This window comes from Aquarana catesbeiana, linkage group LG02 (genome assembly GCF_042186555.1).
Source record: "Aquarana catesbeiana isolate 2022-GZ linkage group LG02, ASM4218655v1, whole genome shotgun sequence".
Classification (NCBI taxonomy): domain Eukaryota; kingdom Metazoa; phylum Chordata; class Amphibia; order Anura; family Ranidae; genus Aquarana; species Aquarana catesbeiana.
The window spans coordinates 136646103-136666714 of NC_133325.1; the positions used below are offsets into that span (position 1 = coordinate 136646103).

At 42.7% G+C, this 20612-nt stretch overlaps 1 protein-coding gene across 2 annotated transcripts in view; it reads right to left on the reverse strand.

Annotated features, from left to right (window-relative positions):
- Positions 1–3899: 3899 nt before the first annotated feature.
- ACAT1 (acetyl-CoA acetyltransferase 1) overlaps positions 3900–20612 on the reverse strand; it is a 49925-nt gene continuing 33212 nt past the window's right edge. For both annotated transcript variants that reach the window (XM_073613501.1, XM_073613503.1), the window contains 5 exons: positions 16571–16666; positions 15874–15987; positions 14063–14127; positions 10799–10956; positions 3900–4773 (listed from right to left, as the gene is read on the reverse strand). In XM_073613501.1, coding sequence (XP_073469602.1) covers positions 4653–4773; positions 10799–10956; positions 14063–14127; positions 15874–15987; positions 16571–16666 — 554 coding nt within the window. In that variant the 3' untranslated portion in view covers positions 3900–4652. The remainder of the gene's footprint in view (positions 4774–10798; positions 10957–14062; positions 14128–15873; positions 15988–16570; positions 16667–20612) is intronic.

Genomic DNA, 20612 nt, shown 5'->3' on the forward strand with positions numbered 1-20612 from the left:
AGAGCCATTTATTGGCTTTTCCTCTACTAGCACTGACAGATGCAAGTAGAGGAGAGTAGATAGGCTGCTCTCCTGCCAGGGGGGGTCTGTGCTAATAATCAGCACATTATCATTGGATGCCCACTGGAGCCAATATGTGCCCATAAAGAGAACGCTTCCTTATTTACAAAGTTTTGTAACAAACAAAAAAATTTTTTTTCATAATTAGTTTTTTTTTTATATGGAGCGCAAAAAATAAAAATCCCAGTGGTGATCCAATACCACCATAAGAAAGCTATTTTGGGGGGGGAGGGAAATGTTCTTGGATACAGTGTTGCATGACCACACAATTGTCATGCAAAATGCACCAGTGCTAAAAGCTGAACATTGGACTGGGCAGTAAGGGGGTGAACATGCCTAGTATCGAAGTGGTTTAGATACCGTTGGGTTCTCTTTTTTATAAATATCACATTTGTTGTTATACAGGGTGGCTCCCCATGTGTATTCCTGTCTTTAAATCAATCCCCTGTCCACTCAAGGTTTGTTGTCATCACCTGTGCAATAAGTTTCTGAGCTGGCAGCCTTATCTTGTAAAGAACCCTTCCTGGTCTTACAGAGGGACAAGGTGATGTTGAGGCCAAAAACTTCCTTCCTGCTTAAAGTGTAAGTTCACCTTTACTGAAAATCTGTAAGGTGACCTTACACTGGACCCCAGTCTTGTTTTGCAATGCAATTCTAATAGGGCACCAGACTCTCTATATAGTTAATATATTATGTTTAATGCTAAACCATCCCCTTCCTTTCATCAGCAACTGAATATTGTACCGCCATTCCTGCTTCTCATTAAATAAGCTATACCAGCTCCAAATTAACTTTCCTGTATGCTGTGTAAGGAAGGGGTAAAACTTAGCCCATGTTTGATAACCTCTGATTTATACCTTTTTTTTACATGTTGCTAGATAAGAGATTATTGCAAAACAGCAATTTTTAGGATTAATCAGAGCCCAAAAGGTCCTTGGGCACTGCCACCCTTGCTGCATCTTTCACAGACCTATCAGCAAAATAGCAAATACCAAAAAGCTAGCAACATTTCTTAAAATGATTTGCCAATTTCTATAAAAAAAAAAAAAAGGTAAAGATGACTTGGCACAGGATGGTCTAATGTGTTATAAAATTCATGCCATACTTGGGAACATTCCAGAAGCAAGAACATCCCTGTCCAGCTCCACTCTGATCATGACAAAGTGGTTAGGCCTTGTACATTTGGGGTTTTTTTTTTTTCCTTTTTAAATACAATGTACAGCAAGCTTAATACAATCGCCTTGCAAAGCTTTCAGGTATGTGATAATAGGGCACAATTACATTGACCTAGAATAATCCACTGTTAAAATGAATTTGTGTACAATGCACTGAAATGATCCCATTTCCCCCTTAGATCAAAAAAAAAAAAAAATCATTTCAAGAAGGCAATGATAAAGCTAATTACAAAATGTACATACTGCCAGTGAAACTCAATACAGTGCATCCAGAAGGTATTCATAGCACTTCACTTTTTACACATTTTGTTTGTTAGAGCATTATTCCAAAATGGATTAAATTCATTTTCCTCAAAATTCTACAAAACAATACCCCATAACAAACTGAAAGAAGTTTGAAATCTTTACAAATTTAAAAAAAAAAAAAAACCCAACCCATGTATATAAGACTTCACAGCCTTTGCCATGACATTCAAAATTGAGCTTAGGTGCATCCCGTTTCCACTGATCATCCTTGATGTTTCTAGAACTTGGATTTCACCTGTGGTAAATTCAGTTGATTGGGAAGGGTTTGGAAAGGCACACACCTGTCTATATGAGGTCCCACAGTTAGTGCATGCATGTCAGAACACAAATCGAGCCATGAAGTCCAAGGAATTGTCTGTAGACCTCAGACAGGATTGTATTGATGCACAGATCTGGGGAAGGGTACAGAAAAAGTTCTGCAGCATGGAAGGTCCCAATGAGCACAATGGCCTCCATCATCCATAAATTAAAAGTTTTAGATCCACCAGGACTGTTCCTAGAGCAGGCCACGGGCCCAAACTGTGCGATCGGGGGAAGGGCCTTTGTCAAAATGACCATTTGGTTTATTGGTCACCTTGACTGAGCTCCAGCGGTTTTTGGTGAAGAGGAAAATCTTCCAGAAGATCAACCATATAGGCCTGATTGCTGCAGAGTGGCCAGACAGAAGCCACGACAGCCTGCCTGGAGTTTGTCAAGAGGGACGTGAAGGACTCAGACCATGAGAAACAACGATCTCTGGTCTAAAGAAACCTTTAGTCTGAAGGAAACCAGGCACCGCTCATCACCTGGCCAATACCATCCTCACAGTGAAGCATGGTGGTGACAGCTTCATACTGTGGGGATGTTTTTCAGCAGCAGGAACTGGGAGACTAGTCAGAATCAAGAAGAAGATGAATGCAGCAATGTCATGAGACCTCCTTAAAAACCTGCTCCAGTGCGCTCTGGACCTCAGACTGGGGTGAAGGTTCATCTTCCACCAGGACAACGACCCGAAGCACACAGCCAAGAAAAAAAAGGAGTAGCTACAGGACAACTCTGAATGTCCTTGAGTGACCCAGACTTGAACCTAATTGAACATCTCTGGAGAGATCTGAAAATGGCTTCCCATCTAACCTGATGGAGCTTGAGAGTTCCTGCAAAGAAAAATGGGAGAAAGTGCCCAAAAATAGGTATGCCATGCTTGTAGCATCATACTCAAAAAGACTTAAGGCTGTAATTAGTGCCAAAGGTGCTTCAACAAAGTATTGAGCGAAGGCTGTGAATACTTCTGTACATGGGATTTTTGTAATTAATAAATTTGCAAAGATTTCAAACAAACCTTTCACGTTGTCATTATGGGGTATTTGTAGAATTTTGAGGAAAATAATGCATTTAATCCATTTTGGAATAAGGCTGTGTAACCTAACAAAATGTGGAAAAAGTGAAGGGCTGTGAACACTTTCTGGATGCCCTGTATCCCAATGCTCACTACATAATGAATTACAGTGCTCCCTGCAATACTAAGTGTGAAGGAGTAGTGCTCATAAATGTATGCTTTAGAGCAGCCTTTCAACCAGGGTGTCTTGGCAAAATGCCTACAAACTGCTAAAAAAAAAAATTATATACAAAACAGGTGGTTCAAGCCTGTGTTTCAGTTACACAAAGCCACATGTTTTCATTGTGCGCCATTACAACCTTCTAGCTGGCATCATCCCAACAACCAAAGATGCTGATTGATGTCCTTGCAGGACAGCTTGAGCCTGCTTTCACTTTATTGTGAGGAGACACTGCAAACTGGAGTACCAAGAAATCATCCATGCAGGCAGAGGATACCTTGTGAACCAATGCCAAACTGTGGGTGCTGCTTGAGGCTCCAACAGATTCTCTTCTATAATAAACTGCCTCAGCCCGGGCTCCAACCAGGCACATCCTGCCCACAGATGCTTTTGATTTCCAGTTTCACAGGAGGGCACAGAGAAAACAGCCTGAAGCTCGGCTTCTGTTATAAATTAGCCCCCACCAAACACAGACTTCAACCAGGCATAGTAGATTGGACTTTTTAGGTTGTAAGCTCCATAAGCAGGGTCCTCCTAATCCTCGGGTATTGAACTATATTGTAACTGCACTGTCTCCCTTGTAAAGCACTGCCCAACTACTGGCACTAATCCAGTAAAATATACATGTTACATATCTAAAAAGCATGCTAACACACACACCTACCAATTAAATCTTGGTCATCCTTCAACCTATTTTTGAGAGCTCAGTTCCACTAAAGACCAAAATTGCTTTAATTTACAGGTAAATAAATACAACCAACACCAACTTTAGATATGAAAGTCAAGTTTATGGTTGTATTAAAGAGAAGATCCTGCACAATCGTAGAAAAAGGCTGTTTATTTGTTCACAGTTTACCACTTGATGTTCTCACCACAGCAAGCAACCATTTACGGTACTGCTGGAAAACTAGTTAAACTTGAGAAGCACATCAAGTGTACAAATTGGCCATTTTTGGGTCCATTGTGGAAGGGGGGGGAGGGATGTACATTCAGTCCAAGGACTTAACTTTGCTGTATGCCCAGCAACCCCTACACCAACCTTTATAAGGTTTTTATGCAGAAAAAGCTGAAGTTTGGAGGGAAAAAAAAAGTACCTGTATTGGAGGTGTATATCCCCTGTCCTGCAGGCCAATGGTTCCTGCAGAAATCCCCCACCCTTCACAGCTGTGACCTTCCAGTGCTGCATCAGTGAAGGGAGAATTTCTATAGTGACCAGCTGACAGGACAGTTATACTTCACCACAGGTTTATATAGATGCTGTATTTTGTCTAAACATTTATTTTCACCAAACTTCAGCTTTAAGGTGTATTGGTGGGATCGTTTATGGTTTACCAGTGTAGAGTGTTCTTTATTTCTGCTGAAATGTAATAAAGCAATTACAGCAACAGTGTTGCAATCGTTAAAGGTTCAGACTTGAACTCCCTTCCGGTGGACCAGGTAAGGTTTACTGTGTTCTTTACCCAATGAGAAATAGGCTGTTGAATCACAAGAAAAGCTTCAACTTTCGGAGTGGAGATGGATGTAACAGATTAAGCCAGATTATAAATTGTGCGAAGTATGGTTCATTGTTCTGCTGTTACAGTTTCTCAATGAGAATGGCAGAGGCTCCTCCACCACCATTACAGATTCCAGCAACACCAAACTCTCCCTTCTTCAAAGCATGAGCCATGTGTCCAACAATTCTGGTCCCAGACATCCTGCAAAGAACATATACAAAATATATTTGTTACAGTAAAAAACAGCACAATGCACAATCAACTTCAAACAACCAGACTTTAGCTTTTGATGGTAAAAAGGAGAACTCCAGGTTATTCTCTCTGGAGAAGAGACGCTTGAGAGGAGATAGGATTTCAATTTATAAAATACCAAACTGGTGACCCCACAATAGGGATAGCATTTTCGCAGAAGGGAGTTTAACAAGAAACATGGCCACTCATTAAAGTTAGAAGAAAAGAGGTTTAACCTTAAACTACATAGAGGGTTCTTTACTGCAAGAGCGGCAAGGATGTGGAATTCCCTTTCACAGGCGGTGGTCTCAGCGGGGAGCATCAATAATTTCAAGAAACTATTAGATAAGCACCTGAAGGACCACAACATACAGGAATATACAATGTAATACTGACATAGGATGGACTTAATGGACTTGTGTCTTTTTTCAACCTCACCTACTATGTAACTATTGCTTTAAATAGTTTGGTCCTAGCTGGCCCAAACAAATGATTTCCATTACAGAACAGCTGGGCTGCTGTAGTAGCATCAGCTACATGCTGTAAGCAGAGCTGCGTTTCAACAGCATTTCAAGATCCCCTCTACAGCCAGATATACAGTGGGGATGGAAAGTATTCAGACCCCCTTAAATTTTTCACTCTTTGTTATATTGCAGCCATTTGCTAAAATCATTTAAGTTCATTTTTTCCTCATTAATGTACACACAGCACCCCATATTGACAGAAAAACACAGAATTGTTGACATTTTTGCTGATTTATTACAACAGAAAAACTGAAATATCACATGGTCCTAAGTATTCAGACCCTTTGCTCAGTATTTAGTAGAAGCACCCTTTTGATCTAATACAGCCATGAGTTTTTTTGGGAAAGATGCAACAAGTTTTTCACACCTGGATTTGGGGATCCTCTGCCATTGCTCCTTGCAGAACCTCTCCAGTTCTGTCAGGTTGGATGGTAAACGTTGGTGGACAGCCATTTTTTAGGACTCTCCAGAGATGTTCAATTGGGTTTAAGTCAGGGCTCTGGCTGGGCCATTCAAAAACAGTCACAGAGTTGTTGTGAAGCCACTCCTTCATTATTTTAGCTTTGTGCTTAGGGTTACTGTCTTGTTAGAAGGTAAACCTTCGGCCCAGTCTGAGGTCCTGAGCACTCTGGAGAAGGTTTTCCTCCAGGATATCCCTGTACTTGGCCACATTCATCTTTCCCTCGATTGCAACCAGTCGTCCTGTCCCTGCAGCTGAAAAACACCCCCATAGCATGATGCTGCCACCACCATGCTTCACTGTTGGGACTGTATTGGACAGGTGATGAGCAGTGCCTGGTTTTCTCCACACATACCGCTTACAATTAAGGCCAAGAAGTTCTATCTTGGTCTCAGACCAGAGAATCCTATTTCTCACCATATTGGAGTCCTTCAGGTGTTTTTTTTTTTTTTTTTAGCAAACTCCATGCGGGCTTTCATGTGTCTAGCACTGAGGAGAGGCTTCCGTCGGGCCACTCTGCCATAAAGCCCCGACTGGTGGAGGGCTGCAGTGATGGTTAACTTTCTCCCATCTCCCGACTGCATCTCTGGAGCTCAGCCACAGTGATCTTTGTCAGCGCCGGGTTAGAATGGGTATATATGCCTGCAATTTGGGATATTAAATCGGACTACTTGGTTCCAGAAGCTAGTTAGGCTTGGGCATTCCCAGAACGCATGTATGAGGTGGCCTTTGTGTCCACAATTGCGCCAACAAAGGGGAGAGGTGTTTGGGAACATTTTTGCTAGTCTGCATGGGGTTTATTGCCAACTATTGTATATTTTGATCATCATTTCCCAGTGTCCTACACAATGTGTCGATTTGTGGATAGCCTGTATAGCAAGGGTGAGGTGAGCCCATATCTTAAACAGTACTTGAATGTTGGGAATGGGGTGTGCATAGAGAAAGTGAGTAATTCTGATACAAGTAAAAAGCGTATGACTTATTAAATTATATTCTGTCATTATACTCTCCACTAATTTGGGCAAGTTGTGTATTATTAGATCTTGGACAGTTGTAATCCCATGACTTAGAAGGTGTTTCAGGGATAGTAGTGGGATTTTAGCTTCTAGTATGTTCAGAGGGAAGGGGTAATTTATTGCTCAACTATCTCTGTGGTGTTGGTTAAGAAGGAATCTCCAAGCTTTTAGCGAAATTTGTAGAGGAAGGTTGCTTATGTCCCATGGAACCCAAGCATCTCCCAGTGAGGAGCACCGTGAGGTCGGGTGTTGGGGCTAGATGGTGTTCAATTTCTACCCATCGCGGTAGGGTTCTTTTTTACCTCTCTCACCAAGGCTCTTCTCCCCTCATAACTCAGATTGGCCGGGCGGCCAGCTCTAAGAAGGGTTCTGGAGTCCATCAAACCACAGCGCATATAGGTGGAAGGAGGAGAAAAAGGTGTGGAAATGTGTCTCATAGAAGCAGTAAATCCAGAGGACATTAAAGGTGGACCCTTACCCGAAGTGGTGGACCTCCCTGTTAGCGAGGTCTCACACACATGCAGATATGGCCCTCTGCAGGGACAGTTAGGTGGTGGCGTCCGACGCAGATGAGTAGAGCGTATCCAAGCGAGAGTGGTCCAAATCGTATGCCTGAAAGGGGGGAGGGGGGGACGACACACCCACTCAACTTATCTTTTACATCAATGGGCATATCATCACCATCCTTCCAGGAAGACTTATTGCAAGCAAATCGGAGGATAGTACAGAGTGTGGGTCATGTAAACAGAAACGGATTTCACTCACAAATATATATGGCTTCACTTATGTTCATTATTATTAACTTTGGTGTTTCACTTATTTGATCATGCATTGAGTACTACATTTGTTTATGATTTATCGTTTTCTTTATTTTTGCATATTTGAGTGTATTCATCTCAGGACATTCAAATTTATTTATATTCATTTTAAATAAACACTGGAACTCCTAATTGTAAGCGCACTTATTTTTGTTTATTGTAGTTTTTTTACACAGATATTGGTGTTTTTCTGGTGCAGCTCCAGGTTTGCATTTTTTTCTTATTTTATCTAGGAAGGGTTCTGGTCGTCCTAAACGTCTTCCATTTAAGGATTATGGAGGCCACTGTGCTCTTAGGAACCTTAAGTGCAGCAGAATTTTTTTTGTGACCTTGGCCAGATCTGTGCCTTGCCACAATTCTGTCTGTCAAATGAAGGTGTAGAACCATCTCAGGCCAGGTTCACACTGGTGCGACAAACGCTCCGACATTGGGAGCTCATGTCGCATGACATGTGAAAATCAATGTTTCGCTATGGGAGCCCTCTTAACTGGTCCGACACAAGTCGGTCCGACTTTGGAAATGCTCCCTGTACTACTTTGGTCCGACTCTGATCCTACTTCAGCCCATTGACCATCATTGAAGTCGGATCGCCGTCTCGCATGATGTGACTTGTGCTCTGATGATCTTGAGGGGGAACTCCACGCCAAATTTTAAATAAAAAAACCGGCATGGGCTCCCCCTCCAAGAGCATACCAGGCCCTTCGGTCTGATATGGCTTGTAAGGGGAACCCCCACGCCGAAAAAACAGCGTGGGGTCCCCCAAAATCCATACCAGACCCTTATCCGAGCACGCCGGCCGGTCAGGAAAAAGGGGTGGGGACGAGCGTGAGCCCCCCTCCTGAACCATACCAGGCCGCATGCCCTCAACATGGGGGGCGGGCGCCCTGCACCCCCCCACCCCAAAGAACCTTGTCCCCAATGTTGATGAGGACAATGGCCTTTGGTTGTCGGGGTCTGTGGGGGGGGGGGGGATATCGGAATCCGGGAGCCCCGTTTAATAAGGGGGCCCCCAGATCCCAGCCCCTCGCCCTATGTGAATGAGTACCCCTACCCATTCAACTAGGGGGAGAAGAAAAAAAAAAAAAAAAAAAAAAAAAAAGGGGCACAAAAACCACACTCTAGACAGGTTTTTAAAGTAATTTATTGAGCAGCTCCGGGGGGTCTTCTTCCGACTTCTCCGTGCTCCTCTGCTCTTTTGCTAGCGTTGGCCCGGTCTTCTCCGTCGCCTTCTTCCCTCTGGTCTTTCTCTGATGTTGACACGATGCTCTCTCCCGCTGTAATGCCATGTGCGCAACGACTTATATAGGCATGGGGTGTGGTCACCGGGTGATGTCATCCGGTGACCCCGCCACTTATGACGGGACAGTGACGTCATAAGGGGCAGGGTCACATCACCTGGTGACCACGGCCCATGCCTATATAAGTCGTTGCGCACACTGCATTACAGCGGGAGAGAGCGTTGTGTCAAGACGGAGAAGACCGGGCCACCGCTAGCAAAAGAGCCAGCAAAAGATAGCAGAGGAGCCCGGCAGAAGGCACTGGAGAGTAGGAGAAGAGGCTGGAGAGCGCAGAGAAGTCGGAAGAGACCCCCGAAGCTGCCTAATAAATTACTTTCAAAACCTGTCTAGTGTTTATTTTATTGACTTTTTTTCACCCAGGTGAACGGGTAGGGGTACGATGTACCCCATACTCACATAGGGCGGGGGGCTGGGATCTTGGGGCCCCCTTATTAAAGGGGATTCCCAGATTCTGATAAGCCCCCCGCAGACCCCAACAACCAACAGCCAGGGTTGTTGGGAAGAGGCCCTTGCCCGCTCCAAAGCACCCACCCCCCCCCCCATGTTGAGGGCATGCGGCCTGGTATGGTTCGGGGGGGGGGGGGAGGGCGCTCGCTCGTCCCCACCTTTTTTCCTGACCAGCTGTGTGCTTGGATAAGGGTCTGGTATGGATTTTGGGGGACCCCCACGCCATTTTTCAGCATCCCCTTAAAATCCATACCAGACCGAAAGGCCTGGTATGCTCTTGGAGGGGGAAACTATGCCGTTTTTTAATTTAAAATTTGGCATGGAGTTCCCCCCTCAAGATTCATACCAAAACACAGTGCCTGGTATTGGCGGGGATCCAAGTCGGATCCCTGTTCATTGAAATTCGGATGTATGTTGGCTTCAAGTCGCAGGGCAAAGTCGGATCCAAAGTAGGACGGCTGTCGTGTCGCACCAGTGTGAACCCGGCCTCAAGGATGATCAGAAGAAATGGACAGCACCTGAGTTAAATATTTGAGAGAGTGTCACAGCAAAGGGTCTGAAAACTTAGGACCATGTGATTTCAGTTTTTCCTTAATAAATCTGCAAAAATGTCAACAATTGTGTTTTTCTGTCAATATGGGGTGCTGTGTGTACATTAATGAGGAAAAAAATGATCTTAAAATGATTTTAAGAAATGGCTGCAATATAACAAAGAGTGAAAAATTTAAAGGGGGTCTGAATACTTTCCATCCCCACTGTAGCTCAAGCAGTCTTAGTGCAGCTCCACCATTCAGGAGAAGCCTTGTCATTTTTACCACTGCAAGGCCATTGGCCAAGGTAGAGAAACAGGCAGAGGATCTCCACTTTGGGCAATCAAAGGAAACCTTGTATTTAGTGTGAGTGGGAGCCGGTCGTTACCACTTTCCATATCCCTGTACATTGCTTCTGCTGAGAAACGCATTTTTTTTCATTTATCTCCACTCCCTGCTGACACCACCAACTGTAAAAGGGAGTTCCACATTTACTGCTCTAGCAATACAGATACTCTTAATTGGTTTAAGATTGAATTGATTCCCATTCAACATGATTGTTTAGTCACATGTCTACTTTAGAGAACTTTGGTTAAAGTGGTTCTAAAGGCTCAAGGTTTTTTTTACCTTCATGCATTCTATGGCTGGAGTTTGGGGTTTAAGCAAAGGCTACATTTTAAACATCAGACAGCAACGTTCAGTGTAGAGAAAATTACATAAAATGGTGGTAAATTGAAACTGCACAGGCTTAGAGAAAAATCCTGGCTCCCAAAATCTGTAAATATTTAGGATTCTTGCACAAAACTATGAAACACACAACTTCCTGTTGTCCAACCAGGAAAAGAAGGTGGGTGCATCCTCACATCTGAACATGGCTAAACAAAACAAAAAGGTTCCCCTACCCGATGGGATGCCCAAGAGAGACTGCTCCTCCATTGACATTTACTTTAGCAGGGTCAATATCTAACATTTTGATATTGGCCAACACGACGACACTGAATGCTTCATTGATTTCCCACATTGCAACATCCTTTTTCTTTACTCCAGCCGCGGTTAGAACCTGAATGCACACACAAAAGCATAGGGAGTATGATCGAGAATAAGAACAGATTAGGGGGCTTATTTTTGTAAACAAGGGAGAGAGAAAGGGGGGGGGGGGGAAAAAAAAAAATGCACTGAACCCCCCACAAACTTCAACAAATGGGCATGCTTAGAAATAATGGTCTTCGCTGCATAGCAGAATTTAGGAAGCTGTACATGGTAATGTAAAAAACAACTCTACATATAGGAAGCTTTGTTGATATCAGGAGTTACACCTACATATATCTAATTGCCTTCATATATATCATTGTCAAAAATATGCTTCTGCATTACTCATGGGAACCCAACAGAAGCACTAAGGCAAAGACAGGTTCAGTTTGGTTGCAAACGCATCAGCTGCACATAATCCCTCCCTTCCATTCTAATCAAACATTGGAAGCAGTATAGTATATTAAAAGAAAATGGTAATGGTAATACACACACTTGAAAAGTTAATAAAATTTACATTATGTAAAGATTAAAGTGATTGTAAAGTCACATTTTTAATTTTTTTTTTAAATGTAATTTTCCTCTGCAATGGTTGGGGGGGGGGGGGGGGGTTCTTTGGAATTTGTTTTCTGTATTCTGCAAAAAAAAAAAACCTGGTTAATCCAGCTGTTCTCTAGCTTCCCCTTCTGTCCATGTCCCTGCTGCAGTTGGCGATTTTGTGGAGCAGTGTTGGCAGCTCTGTCCATGCTCTGGTTTCAGTGCGTTTCTACCCTGAGCATTTCCTTCCCATCACATCTGTGCAACCCATGAGACTATAGAGTCATACATGTGGGTGTATAACAGTGGTAAATGACAGCCCACTCCCACCCTCCTTCAGGGCCACTTACCAGCTAAACACAATTGGAGCAGGACATTACATACATAGAATAAGAGGGCAGTGAAGCCTCCAATATATATATAAAAGACACAGGCTGGAGGGGTGTTATGTTATGTTATTGCCAAAAAAAAGATTTCAAATATATATTTGTATGACAATTTAAAAAGTTCCCCCCATTTTGAACGTGTGACCAGTAGCAGAGGATTAGCGGCACCTCCTTCCACTACAGTGCAGCTGTGCATAGTAACCAGCTTCTAACTTCAGCTTGTTCAATTTAGCTTTGCCAATAAAACCTTGAAGCCGATTGGCTACTGTGCACAGCTGCACCAGTTTTAATAAATCTCCCCTAATAGTGTCCATCAGAAGTCCATTTAACAAGGGGTTAATTCAGGAGCACAATTGGGAGACAAACACCCTCTAACAGCAGGTGCCTGTAGAAGAACCTTCATAGCGTGAGCACCAGCTATTACTTTAATGAATGGTCCAGATACAGAAATATTGCACATGAAACCTTTTAATAACTGGGTTCACATAAATAACCAGTATATTTTGAAATTGTGTACAGAATCCGGAGAGCCTGGCGCTAACCCTTGTGAACACAAAACTATCCAAACCCCATGCCACCACATTTTACAGTGCCTTGAAAAAGTATTCCTACCTCTTGAAATTTTCCACATTTTGTCATGATACAAAAAAAAATTAAAATGTATTTTATTGGGATTTTATGTGACAAACCAACACAAAGTGGCACATAATTGTGAAGTGGAAGGAACATGCTAAATTGTTTTCAATTATGTGAAAAGTGTAGCATACATTTGTATTCAGCCCCCCTGAGTCAATACTTTGTAGAACCACCTTTTGCTGCAATTACAGCTGCAAGTCTTTTTGGGGATGTCTCTACCAGCTTTGCACATCTAGATAGTGACATTTTGCCCATTCTTTGCAAAATAGCTCAAGCTGTCAGATTGGATGAGAGCATCTGAACAGCAATTTTCAAGTCTTGCCACAGAGTCTCAATTGGATTTAGGTCTGGACTTTGATTGGGCCATGCTAACATGTGAATATGCTTCCAGATCTAAACCATTCCATTGTAGCTCTGGCTGTATGTTTAGGGTCGTTGTCCTGCTGGAAGGTGAACCTTTGCCACAGACTCAGTCTCAATCCTTTTGCAGACTATAACAGGTTTTCTTCTAAGATTGCCCTGTATTTGGCTCCATCCATCTTCCAATCAACTCTGACCAGCTTCCCTGTCCCTGCTGAAGAGAAGCATCCCCACAACTTGATACTGCCACCACCATGTTTCATGGTGGGGATGGTGTGTTCAGGATGAGGTGCAGTGTTAGTTTTCCGCCACACATAGCGTTTTGCTTTTAGGGAAAAAAGTTACATTTTGGTCTCATTTGACCAGAGCACCTTCTTCCACATGTTTGCTGTGTCCCCTACATGGCTTCTTGCAAACTGCAAAGAGACTGCTAATGGCTTTCTTCTTGCCACTCTTCCATAAAGGTCAGATTTGTGGAGTGCACGACTAATAGTTGTCCTGTGGACAGATTCTCCCACCTGGGCTTTGGATCTCTGCAGCTCCTGCAGAGTTACCATGGGCCTCTTGGCTGCTTCTCTGATTAATGGTCTCCTGGCTTGTCAGTTTAGGTGGACGACCATGTCTTGGTAGGTTTACAGTTGTGCCATACTCTCCATTTTTGGATGATGGATTGAACAGTGCTCCATGAGATGTTCAAAGCTTGGGATAGATATATAGATATATATATTTTTTTTTAATAACCTAACCCTGCCTTAAACGTCTAAACAACTTTATCCCTGACCTGTCTGCTGTGTTCTTGGCCTTTATGTTTGTTCACTAAGGTTCTCTAACCAACCTGAGGGCTTCACAGAACAGCTGCATTTATATGGAGATTAACATTACACAGGTGGACTATTTACTAAATAGGTGATTTCTGAAGGCAATTGGTTCCACTAGATTCTAGTAAGGGGAATTAGAGAAATGGGGCCTGAATACAAATGCATGCCACACTTTTCAGATATTTGTAAGCAAATATTGAAAACCATCATTTTCCTTCCACTTCACAATTATGTGTCACTGTGTTGGTCTATCACATAAAATCCCATTAAAAAACACATTTACATTTTTGGTTGTAACATGACAATGTTGAAAATGTCAAGGTGGTATGAATACTTTTTTCAAGGCACCGTCTATGCATTATTTCATAGAAAATATTCTTTTGATGAAATAGTCTCCTACCTTGGGAATTGCATATGCAGGGGCAATTGGAAAGTCGATTGGTTCTACTGCAGAGTCTGCAAATGCTGTTTATTTGGAGGAAAAAAAAAATATATATATAAAAAAAAAAAAAATTGAATAGGTTTTAAGTTGTTTAAAATATAACTTACCTACCTCCAAGTCTCTTTAGCTTTAACAAACATGCAGTGTTTTGGCAGAAAACCCACCAGACACTTGTAAGAGTGTCTAACGCTTTTACAGAGCATTTGGGCACGTTTACAGGTGTCAAGCGCTTCGGTGTTATTTCTTTTTATTGGTCAGAATAAGAATTTATTCTGGCCTTTGAAACTTATCTACGCTCCAGCACTAAACATGCCTAGCATTACCATGCGTTTAAAAGCGTAAAGCATTTTTCTGCCAAAGCTCTGCTGCTCCTGGACATACTGGCACTGGGTTTTTTCCCTGACTCAAAGTTCCTGCCACCAAATGCTGCTAAAAGCCTATGTGCACATTAAAACTTAGGATAACATTCAAGGGAGTTTAATAACAAAAAACAAAAACATTTTTTTTAAAAAAGTCAGACGCTCCTAGAAACAGCTGCAAAAACATCCATTGTGCATGAGGCTAATCTAGCCAAAAGCTTTGCAGAGTTCACATGTACATCACGTCATTCACTGTTTACCTGTGGTGAGTTTCACTGCGTTTGGAGAAAATAGAATTCTGCACATCCAGGATCTAAATTCAACTAAACCTGAATTAATAGAGGAGTCCTACTAATGCTAAACATGCTCTGTGCCACATTCTAAACCCAATCTAACCCTGTAAAGTAACAAATTACTGTATCTACCTATCCTGCAGCCATCCAGTCCGGTCCCAGCATCAGCCGTGGCTTTGCTGTGTAGGCATCAGACAATGGAAGACCCATAGAAAGTCTATGGGTAATGTTACTTCCCATTTCACAGCAGTTGTCGGCCCTCTCCTGCACACAGCATATGGAGACCAACTCAGGTGCAGAATAGGCAAGTACAGCGAGTTTGGCATTACAGGGTTAGATGGATTAGGCTTAGAATGTGGCACAGAGCAGGTTTAGCGTTAGTTTGGTTTTGCCTGGACTTTTTCTTCAAAGCCAGAACATCCAAATGCAGGGAAAAGATCTGGGAAGCATAAAAGTTGCATTTACTTCTTAGATAACGTCTCCTGCATTTAGAAAAGCTAAATGCTAAAGTGCCAGGGTGAACAAGGCCTACATTTCAGGGAACCCCAGAAGACCCCATTGCCGGAGTGCATATATGTTATAATGTATCACAGTATGAGTATTGAGCAGAGGAGCTGACAAAGGTTTGTGGATTTTTTTTTTTTTTTTTTTTTAAATATAGTTGCTCTATTGCAAAGTGGTAGCTTAGTAACATTGCCATCACTATAGGTTTGCACTGAAAATACAAATCTCTACATAAATGGCACCTAAAAACACAGAAAAACAGATGCTAAAGGATTCAAAGTTTCTTCAAATCTCTACAAAACAAATTAAGCAAATCTCGGTGTAGTCACTCAGTTCTGATTTTACCAGGTTGTTTTGGGTGCCACCTATTTAGGCTTTATAGGATGTTGAATCCACTGCCACTTTAGGGAGCAGGTCTACTGTTCAAGACTGATATTGGTTTCTTTGTGATGCGTACTAGACCACTGTGGAGGAGCACTTTGAAAAGGGAGGTTAGTTTTATAATCCTGGAACATTAAGAGTGTCAGACAAAACCCCACCATGGTGCAAACAGCCTTTTTAAAAATAAAAAAAAAATAAAAAAAACACACAGACTTGATTACTATATACATACCCAAAATCCGTGCCAGAGGTGTGACATTGAGTCTTTTTGCTGCTTCTGAAGTCATGAGAACCAAAGCTGCTGCCCCATCATTCAGAGTGCTGGCATTGGCTGCTGTCACAGTGCCTAGTAACAGAGGGAGGGAAAAAGCCAAAACATTTAAAAACGTAAGGTGCCCCCAACCCCCCCATAAAGTCCATTCATCAAAATCAATTGCCAACCTATGGCTCCATGGTATTACATCCTAATATGAACCTGGAAGGTAAAAGGCAACTGCAGAAAAATGCACAAGGAAAGGTTTGTCTTCCAAGAGACCAAGTAATGCACACCCACTTGTGAACCACTCCATGGCCAAGAGGCAACTCATATCATTGTGTACTACTTTTCTTGTCACATTTTTGCTCAGTGGAATACAACTGACCAGAACTGCACTAACTATGCCCACATTCATTTGTGTAGGGACTCATGTTTGAGCTATTGTGAAAGCTTTAGAATCGCAAGATTTCACACAGTACAACAGGGAATTGCTGTACAAAAAAAAAAAAAAAAAAATTATGACAGCTTTTATGGGTGACCAGAGCTTCGGCCCAAACCACACCAAGGTAAACCAGGTACTCCTGTTGGCAATCAAAAGGGTTACTTGGGTGTAATCTGGGACCATGCCTTCTGTAACAAAAGGAAGAGTCATTTTAGGCATACATCTACTCACCATTGTCTTTTTGGAAGACAGTTTTGAGCTTTGGAAACTTGCTGAAGTCTACTTTTTTGTACTCTTCATCCTCTTGTACAACAAGATCAGGTTTCCCTGCAAAACATCCAGATATACAAAAAACAGTTTGTCTGCACAATTTTAGGGATTTAACATAAAAGCCCCCCTACATGCATTTTGTATGAAAAACACATTCAAGTAAAAAACCATATCGGTACTACAGGGATAACATCGAAGCAGTGCAGCCAAGGAGGTTTACCTTGTCTACATTATACACCGATGTGGAATATGAACTTGCCCTTACATTTAGACCCCTTTCACACTGGGGCACTTTTCAGGCATTTTAACGCTAAAAATAGCACCTGAAAAGCACCTCTAATGCCTCCCCCAATGTGAAAGCCCGAGTGCTTTCACACTGGGGCGGTGCACTTGCAGAACGGGAAAAAAAAAAAAACCCCAAAAAGTCCTGCAAGCAGCATCTTTGGGGCGATGCAAGAGCAGTGTATACACCGCTCCTAAACCGTCCCTGCCATTGAAATCAATGGGCAGCACTGCTGAAGCTCCTGCAAAACACTTTGGCAGCGGCACTTTTCACCCTTTCCTCGGCCGCTAGCAGGGGTTAAAAGTGCAGCTATAACAGAGGTAATGTGCCGTTAAAACTAGCGTCGCTTTACTGCCTGTGCCCCCCACCCCAGTGTGAAAGTAGCGTTAAACCTTTTAAAGCTAGTCTGATGTAGCTATGTAGCCACAAAATGGAGGATCATGTTCAACTAGGATGCTGGACTGACTGGTGAATGATTTATATAAAAGTATCCAGCAACAGCCTCCAATTCCTTAGAGGCAATTCAGACAAAGTGGCAAAATGGATCTTGTCTAGTAAACAATTAACAATGTTAAACTTTCGCATGTATCCAAGGCCAAAACTTTTATTTTTGCATGAGTAGGAAGTTAGAACCCAAAAACTCAAATTAGATCTGCTCATTAGCCCTAACCAGATATATCAAAAACTGAAAATGGACAAAAACCACCAAGGGTTAAAGAACTTTGTACTGAGATCTCAACATTACCAACAGCAAAATAATGAAACCACCAACATTTCAGAGACACTATGGTACCCTTTCTCAAGGTGACAAATATGCATGCAAACCAAACCTATACACACAGCTTTTTTTTTTACTATAGGCAAATAGGCTGCTCACTTTGCAAGGGAGTTTGCCCCAGCGCAAAGAATACTCTGCCCCATGCAAGGGGAGAAGGAAAAAAAAAAAAAAAAAAAAAAAAAAAGCATTCTTGCTTGCACTATGAAGTCAGCAGAGCTTTGCCTCATTTACCAAGCTCTGGAGCAGGTTTCTTTGCAAAGTATAGCATCTATTGCAGGATATTGGCCTTTAAAATCGACCCCAATGTCTCCAAACGAAACATGTGACGGGTTCTTTTTTGGACATTGCAGTCCACTTTGGACTTTAAAAGAGGATTCCGTCCTAATCAATCATGTTCAGTTTCTAACACGACATCACTTCTGCTTTGTGGAATACACAAAATCAGGTTTCTAGTTGGAAATGGCCGTACATGTGGAGTAGCGCCTGCTTCCTGAGCTCACCACTCTTCATCCCAATACAGGGACAGAGGAAGCTGGAGGCATTTTTCTTTCCCTTTTGCTTATATTTATAGCCTGGAACCATGTAGTGTGAGGACTGGACCAAGCATTCAGAATCTTGTGTCAAAGTACACCACTCACATTTTATTGCATCTTTTAATGTGACTACATTGTAGCAAACTGACAGTGTTTCTTCAGTGTTGAGTAGTAATTGTACAGCTTGTATAACAGTGTAAATTTGCTGTCCCCTCAAAATAACTCAACACACAGCCATTAATGTCTAAACCGCTGGCAACAAAAGAGTACACCCCTAAGTGAAAATGTCCAAATTGGGCCCAATTAGCCATTTTCCCTCCCCGGTGTCATGTGATTCGTTAGTGTTACAATGTCTCAGCTGTGAATGGGGAGCAGGTGTGTTAAATTTGGTGTTATCGCTCTTACTCTCATACTGGTCACTGGAAGTTCAACATGGCACCTCATGGCAAAGAACTCAGAGGATCTGAAAAAAAGAATTGTTGCTCTACATAAAGATGATCTAGGCTATAAGAAGATTGCCAAGTCCCTGAAACTGAACTGCAGCACAGTGGCCAATACCACACAGCCGTTTAACAGGACAGGTTCCACTCAGAACAGGCCTTGCCGTGGTTGACCAAAGAAGTTGAGTGCACGTGCTCAGCGTCACATCCAGAGGTTGTCTTTGGGAAGGATGTATGAGTGCTGCCAGCATTGCTGCAGAGGTTGAAGGGGTTGAAGGGGTGGTGGTGGTGGTGGGGGGGGGTCAGCCTGTCCGTGCTCAGACCATACGCCGCACACTGCATCAAATTGGTCTGCATGGCTGTCGTCCCAGAAGGAAGCCTATTCTAAAGATGCACAAGAAAGCCTGCAGTTTGCTGAAGACAAGCAGAGTAAGGACATGGATTATGGGAACCATGTCCTGTGGTCTGATGAGCCAAAGAAACTTATTTGGTTCAGATGGTGTCAAGTGTGTGTAAGCAAACAGGTGAGGAGTGCAAAGACAAGTGTATTGCCTACGGTCAGGCATGGTGGTGGGAGTGTCATGGTCTGGGACTAGACAAGTGCTGCCGGCACCGGGGAGCTACAGTTCATTGGAGGAAACCATGAATGCCAACATGTACTATGACATACTGAAACAAAAGCATGATCCCCTTCCTTCGGAGACAGGGCCGCATTCCAACAAGACCCCAAACACACCTCCAAGATGACCACTGCCTTGCTAAAGAAGCTGAGGGTAAAGGAGATTGACTGGACAAGCATGTCTCTAGACCTAAACCCTATTGAGCATCTGTGGGGCATCCTCAAATGGAGGGTGGAGGAGCGCAAGGTCTCTACCCAGCTCTGATCTCATGGAGGAGTGGAAGAGGACTCCAGTGGCAATCTGTGAAGCTCTGGTGAACTCCATACCCAAGAGGGTTAAGACAGTGCTGGAAAATAGTCCACAAAAAATATTGACACTTTGGACATTTTCACTTAAGGGTGTACTCACTTTTGACATGAATGGCTCTGTGTTGAGACAGTGATACCTCGGGTTCACAAACTTAATTCATTCCACGACTCTGGTCACGAACCGAGGCACATTTTCACATAGAGTTTAGTTATAAATCAGGTTAATCTGTTCTTAACTTTTTTTGGTTTTTGAACCACAAAAATATGAAACAAAGTACAGTATGAAGAGAACACTAACCTTGCTTGAGATGACTTCTGGTGTGGAGGAAGGCGGGTTCTTGTCACCTTCACCTCTCTGCACATTCTTGTCACCTGTATTACTGCTCAGCACTCTTAACACCATGCTTTCTCAGAATTTTCTTTGGAGCCATACTGGATGTCTGTTACAGTACAGTATGTGATTAAAAGCACACAAAAAAGCTTTACAGCAAGTGTGCACAGGGATGTACTGTACAGTATGTGCTAAAAAGCAAATCAAAAAGCTTCTAAATACCATGTCTTCGCAGTACACTTTCAGTGTGACCGCAATCTCGTCTACAGGAAGTCGCGACCACGTGTCAGAGCAGGCAAGATGACTGCGACTCGTGTTCGTGAACCGAAGCAAATTTTTGTGAACTCTTCTGTTCGCGAACAGAATTGTCCGCGAACAGAATTGTCCGCGAACCAAGGCATCACTGTATTTTGGAGGGGCCAGCAAATTTACACCGTTATATTTTTGTAAAAGTATACAGATTTTATAAGGGGTATACTCACTTTTGTGAGATACTGTAAACACACACACACACACACACACACACTTTGTATGTCACCTTGAGAAAGAGGACCATAGTTTTTCTTCAAACTCGGTAAAGATTTGAGGTTGTTGTTCCCTCATGAGCTGGCCATTCTTTGCATTGAATTTACACAGCATCACAGCATAAAAGGCATAAAGGCATGAAAAGTCAAGGTGTGAGATGGATTTTTGTTTAATGTAAATAGCAG